The sequence below is a fragment of the Fukomys damarensis genome, unplaced genomic scaffold, assembly GCF_012274545.1.
Source record: "Fukomys damarensis isolate Sample0158 unplaced genomic scaffold, DMR_v1.0_HiC HiC_scaffold_27, whole genome shotgun sequence".
Classification (NCBI taxonomy): domain Eukaryota; kingdom Metazoa; phylum Chordata; class Mammalia; order Rodentia; family Bathyergidae; genus Fukomys; species Fukomys damarensis.
In genome coordinates, this window is record NW_022900939.1 from 13,727,651 (window position 1) to 13,735,902 (window position 8,252).

General features: G+C 37.3%; 1 protein-coding gene across 3 annotated transcripts in view; it reads right to left on the bottom strand.

Annotated features, from left to right (window-relative positions):
• Positions 1-8,252, bottom strand: part of Iftap (intraflagellar transport associated protein) — a 70,522-nt gene that overhangs the window by 49,498 nt on the left and 12,772 nt on the right. For 2 of the 3 annotated variants that reach the window (XM_010612546.3, XM_010612544.2), the window contains exon 2: positions 4,405-4,560. The exons of the other annotated variant lie outside the window; for it this stretch is intronic. In XM_010612546.3, coding sequence (XP_010610848.1) covers positions 4,405-4,537 — 133 coding nt within the window. In that variant the 5' untranslated portion in view covers positions 4,538-4,560. The remainder of the gene's footprint in view (positions 1-4,404; positions 4,561-8,252) is intronic. 3 annotated transcript variants of the gene reach the window in all.

Genomic DNA, 8,252 nt, shown 5'->3' on the forward strand with positions numbered 1-8,252 from the left:
AAAAAAAAAAAAAAAGTAAGCCAAAGACCAAGGAGGTCTAATCCCTTCTAAGTGCAGCACCTCCAATGACCTAATTACCTCACACAGGCTGCACCCCTCAAAGATTACACGACCTTGATACTACCACATTGGGTACCAACACATGAACCTGTGGAGAACAAGCCACTTTCAGCATCCAACACCATAGGTTTACAGCATTACCCCAACATTGCCATATGTAACAAAACAGAGTTGAAAAGACGTGCAATGTCATTTTCTGAGTTTCTTCTTAGTAACATAATCTCTGTGTGACAGCAACATGAGTAGCAGCCATCACCTGAGCAAACGCTTCTAATATCAGACCATGTAGTCATCCTGATATGGAAGGAAATTAAAAAGAAATTGCCTTTTTCTTCCAGAAGTTCAGAAGTAATTAACCATAAATCCTACTGAAGCAAGGCTACATCTTCATCTGGGAGACTTCCTGTTTAAAAGTCTAGCTGTATAAAAGAGAAATATGTACTAAAACCAATGGAAACCATGACATGGAGGCATTTAATGTGTCATTCTTCAGCTTATTATCTGTCAAATCTTCCCAGGCTCTTCTCAGTGTCTTGGGAGACAAGGCAAGTTATACTTCCATGGTTGTCCCACACTCATTTTAAGCCTGTTTCCTGTTGCTGTAACAAAATACCTGAGTCTAGATACTTTATAAAAAGAGGTTCCTTTAGCTCATACTCTGGAAAATCCAAGAGCTTGGTGGCTGTCCAGTATCTGCTGAGGGTGATGCTGGTGATCTGGGGAGGAGCGAAAGCTGATGGGGAACCTTTATTGTCTCGCCTCAACTATTGGCTGGGGTCCCCCTATAATCTCTCATAGCACAGAGCCTATCTTCACCCCTGTACTTACGTATTGGTGTGATTTCCTCCTTGTTTGTTTTATCTCTCACTGGACTATAAGGACCTCAAAATAAAAATTATACTCCATTTATTTTTTAATCCTCAGCCCCTAAAATAATACCTAGACCATAAAAAGATACTCAAAGAACTAATAAAGGAATAAATGAATTACTGCATTAACCAAAAAAAATCAAATGTAAGTATTCACACCTGTATTTTTAGAATCTAAGAAAAAGATAAAAATGTGACAAATAGGAAAAGGCCTTTCCCCCCAGGTATTTTAGAAAGCTCTACAAAGTACCTATGTTCACAAAGAAACTAAGATACAGAAGATTGAAATCTAGCACTTATCTTTATCAACACTGTCAACAATATAATGTCTTCAATAATAATGAAAAAACAAAATCTGTATTCTGATTTTCTAACAATTCAATTTATCCTCTTGAACTGAAGATACTACTGAGAATCAATTAAAACTATCTGTTTAAAACTAATATGTATGTCTCTTTAAATATTTCAACAGAGCATTGTACTTATGAACAAATATGTACCACTGTTCAAAGACCTAGAATTTTTTTAAAAAGAAAAAGCTCCAAAATGTGATCACAAAAATGTACTATAGAGAGAATTACGCTGACATATTAAGTTTCCAACTGTTTTGTAAGAGTCTAAAGAAGTAATGTGAATTTCTTTCAATAAGACTGTAATTTAATTTTTCCAGGGAAAATTTTTTAATAGGATTACTGACCCTTTTAACACTCTTGGAAAGAAAATGAATCCCATAAGCATTCTGGCATATAACTATTATAAAAATAAATAGAACAGTCAATCAGTAGAAATGGTAATGGACTTGAAAAACTGAACTTTCTAAGGAAATGTACATAAGTATACATAGTGATAAACATTTTTACAGAGAAAAGATTAACGGCAAGTCAGCAAAACAACCAAATACATTGAGACAAATGAAGGACCTGGGAAGCAAGGGATAGGGGACATGATCAGAACTTTGAAGGAAGAGCCTTCATGTTTTTAGAACTGACTATATTAACCTAGATCAAATCTCTAAGCTAACATTCAGCTCTTAGGTCTGTCCCTAAGTCCTATTTGGCTTTTCAGATGGTATTGAAATGTTTCAGAAGAAAAGAAGACACACTCCTGATTTAAGGCATGTTTTTGCACTCACACACTCTTTATGCTTTAAGAGGAATTTTTTCAGGTCATTAGTTTATAATGTGAACCAGTGCCTAGGGATGTTTTGAAAGGAAAAAACAATTTGTGTGCTTGGAGATACAGTTTATGTGACTTGCATCATCATTTATTTCAGCTCAATTTTGGGCCCTAGACTGAACTCAAAATTAAATCACCACATCTGCATCAGTTTTCTCTGTGCATGCAATGATCACACCAGAATGTGAAACCAGACTAGACCCCTGTCCCCCCAAAAAATATAGTATAACCCCTTAAAATATTAAACTTCTGGCTTAAAATATCAAACTTCCAGGGTACAAAAATGAAATTAGCCACACAAGTAATTTCCAAAATAATCTGAATATTCAAAACACCATTGGCATACCAAAATTCATTAATTCTGCCAGTTTTATCCTTGAGTCCAGAAAACAGGAATTTGATCATTAGGCTCAGAAAAAGCAAGCGTGCTTCTAAACCTAAATTCATAAACTAAAAGATGATTTGCTATTCTCAGGATTAATTTCACCTACATAGCATATCAAAACAGATCATTCATAGACAGTCCCAAAGTTAGTTTGATAATCCTAAATTCTCCATTTCCAATAACTGTAAATGAAATGTAAAGTCCATGTTTTTTGTTTAAGTATAAACAAAATAGATACCAATGTTATTCTATGGGTTGAGTATCTGTATTTAAAGTGCTTACAACCAGAAGTGTTTTGAATTTCAGATTTGTTCATATTTTGGAATACCTGCATATACATAATGAGATATCTAGGGGATGGGTCCCAAATCAAAACATTTATAAATTCATCTGTATTTGATATATACCTTAGCCAGAACATAATGTTATACAATAGTTTTTTTTTCAGTGTACCCATGTTTTAACTTTGACTTGTCATATGAGATCAAGAGTGGAATTTTCTAGCTGTTGCATCATGTTGGTGCTCAAAAAGTTTTAGATTTTAAAGCATTTCAGATTTCAGATTTTCAGATTAGTGAGACTCAACCTATACTGTGTATGTTCATTATACCTACTTCTCTTTTATATTTGTTTAAAATACATGAATTGCCACTTACAAACATGAGCACAGGTTTCCTAAGAGGGTCATTGACCTTGGAAATTATAAACCTCCCCTCCTCACCCTTGCGTACACATTAGAATTGCCAGAAAAGTCTTCAAAAAATACCACATCCTTAGTCCTAGAACAGCTTCAGAGTAGACTCTGGCACCAGTGCATTCCAAACACTCTCCAGGTGAGTCTAATGCACAGCTGGAGAACCAATAACTTCAAGGAGATCATCAAATGTGGATCAACAGCCAAGAAAGGACCATGGCTGAGAGCAAGGCAACAATGATCTGAGGCAGAACCCAGAACAAAGATTACAACTCTAGTGTCCCTAAGTGCTATTTAGATGAACAAAGCATACAACGTATGCACATTATTTTCATACTGAGTGTGACAGCACGACAAGCTATAGAGCTCCTGGGACTGGGGTCCTGAGCTCCAGCTGACACTGCCAGACCCTTCATAAGTAACACATCTCACATCATCAGGTGAAATGACACAAATCTAGACTTCCATGTACCATTATCCAACTTTTAGGTGTTGACTTAATTAAAAATACCAACACTATATAGGGCAGGTAAGACATACAAAGAAAGACAGCATGGATTTGGCCTTTAGGCCCCAGGTCATTACCATGGGTCTAAAGTGTTATTTCCTATTTACAGAAATCATAGCATCATCAAATCAGCAGCAGCAGCAGCATCATGACCTTCACAACAATCATCATCATCATCATCATGACCTTCACAACAATAACAATACTTAGCTCTCCCCAGTGCTTGCTATGTGCTAATCACTAAGCTACATTTTCCATGGATTACTTCAACAAAGCCTTTATCAACACTGATGGGAGGTATTATAATTTTTCCCCTTCAAACAGTCATGCACGCCCAGATCACATAGCCAGTAAGTGGTGACACCAGAATCCAAATGTGCCCAGGGTTTACATTTTAAATATTCTTTTAACAACCAGGACTCTTTCATTTGCATTTCTTAAAAAATAAAATAAGTAATTACATTGAATAATATCTCAGGATATTTTTAGTTAACAAGTTCAATGGCTCTGACGCCATAATACAGCTCGTAGATGTGGAAAGACATTGGAATTTACACAAGTCAGTCACACATGCCCTAATAAGAATTATCTCATTAAAGAACTGCATGAATGCTAATGAAATAATATTTCTTAAAAGGCAGTACTGACATAAATAAATGTATAATATAAATTTTATCTCTGCTGCGGTAGAAAGTTTACTTCTCCATTTTACCTTTTGAAAGATGAGTGAAAGTGCTCAGAAATTCTTCATACGTCTGCTCATGAGAATTAATAAACTTAGCCAAGACTTCTTCCATTAATTGATCTTCGTCCATTATATCCAGTCTCTTTATCAGGGAAGGCATTCCTATTCAGGAAGCCACTGTATCTACAAGAAAAAGGAAAACACAAGCTGGGGAGAATCACGCAGCATCAGCCCCTCCAAAAATATTCTGGGTGGGCAGTGGAAAACTTGGAAGGCCCAGAAAGGACAGACCAAGAGAATGACTAGGGCAATGTACTCCTGCTCAACTATAGGTAGTTTTCCTCAAGTCTTTGCTGAGTTGATGGTAACAGCTCTATTTTTGCTTCTATTTCCTCATTACCACCTTCTTAATTCACCCGAATACTGTCACATAATTACACAATTAGAACTTTAAATATCAAGGTAAGAGGAATGTTAAAGAGCACATCAACTAACCACCACTGACAACAATAATATCTAATATTTGTTAGCGACTTACTTAGTAGTCACTGTACCAGCTGCTGTTCTGAGCCATTTAAAGTTAATTATCATCAGCCCAGTTAAGGTCACAGAGCCAGCAGGTAGAAAAGTCAGGTCTAGGAGTCTGACCCCAGAACTTTATGCCCCTAAACCCTTCCTTAACTTCATTCTGTCTGAGTGACCCACTCTCTTGCAGTACAGCTAACCAAAAAAATGACTTGCCTGGTTTTTTTCACACAGCTGGGGACTGGAAACTCTGGACAATCTTTGGACAGCTCTATTAAAAACTTTTAAAATTGAGGCTAAATCTGTCTTCCTACACCCTAACCCAACTGATCCCAAGCCTGTGAGGTTGCACTAAATGATTTCAATTCTTCTTATACCTGTTACTCTTACAAATACAGTGTAATCAAAAAATATGGCAAATGTTACTCCCAACATGTACTAATACAACAATATTTCAAATTATTACAGTAGAAGACACACTGCCATTAACCCCCCTCAGAATACTTCCCCTGACTTTGAACACGCTTATCCCATCGATCTTTCCACTTTCTGAAGCAGTCCCAGAAGTCCTCTTTTGTGAACGTCTTTACTTGTGCTGTCCCCTCTGCCTTGAGGACCTGAACTGACCCAGAATGGTTACCTGTCATGGTCATTCAGATCTGGTGAATGAGGTGGATAAGACATAACATAATGATTCTATGACTCTGCTTTCCTGTCTGATGATACTCAGTGGCAGCATTCACTGTGTTTTTTATCACACTTCTTAAAGACACTCCCTGAAACACATTTCATTTTCAAAATCCAGCTCAGAGTTCAAGTTCCCTCTGAAGGCCTGACCACCCACCCCATCTCCCACCACTACAGGAAGATTTAGCTGTGATTTTCCATGGTGCCTGTGGATTAACTAAGTGCTGCTATCCTTCAAGCTGTTTGCAGAGTTGTGCACATGGCTTTATCCTCTACACACTCAGAGCCCAGGGAGGGCAAAGTCCACATTTTTTCACCTCTGTACCCTAAACACTCACCATGTGGTAGAGACTGCTAATCTATAAACTCTGGGCTGAAATTACTCATCTGAGAAGTTAAGAGAGTCAAATATTGCTACAAGCTGACAAAACACTCAATAGGCTAAGCTTGCCCAGTGACGTCACGTGTGCCACTAGGACATGATTCCAAATCCCTCGACCTCTCTCGGCCAGCCTGCCTAGGAAAGATTTCACACTGCTTGCATCGCTTTAAAATACAGCACCCAGCACTGGAGACAAGACCCCAGCCATGGTCTGGATACAGTGAGATTTGACTCCTTGTCACATTCTAAATACTGTGTTCCGGGGACAGAGCTGAAGATCACATCCACATTGCTGGTGGCCCCCTCACACTGTCAGTTCACTCAGCACATTGCTAACTGCCTGCGGGCCAAGAAATGATGCCTCAACCCTGGCTCGGCTTGAACATGATATTCCACGGGTGATATTTCACCTGGCTAAGCCCCATTCATTCTGTCTGAAATGCTGTTCTTATGTACCTTTGAGAAAACCGACTATCTACAGAAAACAGAAAAATAATTACACTGCCCGAGTAGCCAGTGTAATGCGTGAATGACAATGAAAAGAAGGGATTCTGCATTCTGTGTGGCAGGATCAGCAGGCACCGAGCTTTTTAGCTTTCTGAAGCGACATTAAAAATTGCTTACCTGTCATTAGCTTTTTCCTCCCACTTTTCCATTACACATGTATTCACCATTTAAAAATAGAAATAACACAGATGTGTGTATGGTAAAAATGTAAAGGTATTCTTAATTATTGTGACTTTATATTTCCTACCCATCAGAGGTATATTCTATCAAGAATCTAGTGAATGTATTTCTAAATCATTCTCTAAAATGTTTATATATAGGAATAGAAATTTTTCCCAAAAATGGCACAATATTATATGTGTTATTCTTTACAAACGAGTTTCTTTCTGCTGCTAGAGGCTGAGTATCTTTTTAGTGTAGAGTCTTCATAGAAACATCGCCACTTTAGTATGTATAGGTCCAGCTAGTCTTTCAAACTGCTACAGTCACAGCCTTGCTTTGCCCTTTACTGTATAACAATGGACAAGTTTCTTCACTTCTCCAGGCCTGTTGATTCTCTCTAAAAAGGGACTGTACTAGCACAGTTTTCTATTTCCTTAACCTCAATTTCAAAATACAAAAAAAGCTGAGAAAAGAACAAAAATGTTTTCTTAAGATGAGGCTCAAATTCATTTGGTGGCCAGAGCTGATCTGAATTCACATGAGCATGTTCGTGGTTTTTCTTTATTCTGTTTGGTGTAACTATTCACATCTGCCTGCAGAAACACTAAGCCTTGCAGATGAGGTGCCTCCCCCAGGCCCCGCAGGAGCGCAGTATATCACACGGCATCTGCACTAATTACCTTGCTAGACTTCAAAGACATCGTGTATCCCAGAAAATAGCTGAACTCAAGGATTTTAAACAACTAATCGTGAAGCTACATGTACCTCACAAGAATGTAAGAAGGATGAAGTAAGGATCGCCTTACAAACTGTTGGTGATGGTGATGTTAACGATGATGGTAATGATAATGATGATGATGATGAATCGATCTTAGTATTGTGTCCTGTGTCTGCCCAAAGATTTCTTATGATTGCAACCATTCTCACTTTGAATGCATGCTTACCCAAGATAAATCAAGATAATTCCTCAGGCATTATAACACAAGATAAAACATAGTGTCATAATGGATTGAGTGAAAGTGAAAAGTGAATCTAGTACTATCTTCAAGAGAAAGAAGTTGTTTCGAGCTATTTGTATCTGAAAAGTTAGATATATAAAGAGTCATCAGTTATAGTTTATCCTAAGTTATCTGTAACAATGGCAGGCTTCAGCAATGCAAAGCTTACTAAATTAGGCTTGCAGTTGCACAACTATAAATACCAATAAATAATCTCAAAGGTGGCTATTATTTTACCATCAGTAAGGCATGTAATTATTTATAAGAATTCCAACATCAATCTACTTTTCCGGCATTGGAGCCTAGCAAAATGCCAACAGTGCATTATATCACTCTCCTCTTCAAACCACCTCTAGCATCTACTTCAGGGAACAGATAATACCAAACAGAAGCAGCCAGCTGTGGTTTATATTGCTATAAGTGTCTTCTTCTGGACATTTTAAGAATGACAACAGAAATTCCTTTAAATTCTCTTCTCAATTCTCAAATTGGCATATTTTGAGTATTTACTCTCCATATATTTCAATAGTACCAAAGGCAAATGAATAATTAATGGGCTCTTTGTTATTAAAATGAAAGGCCTTTAATTTTTTTTTTTTTTTTTTTTTTTTTTT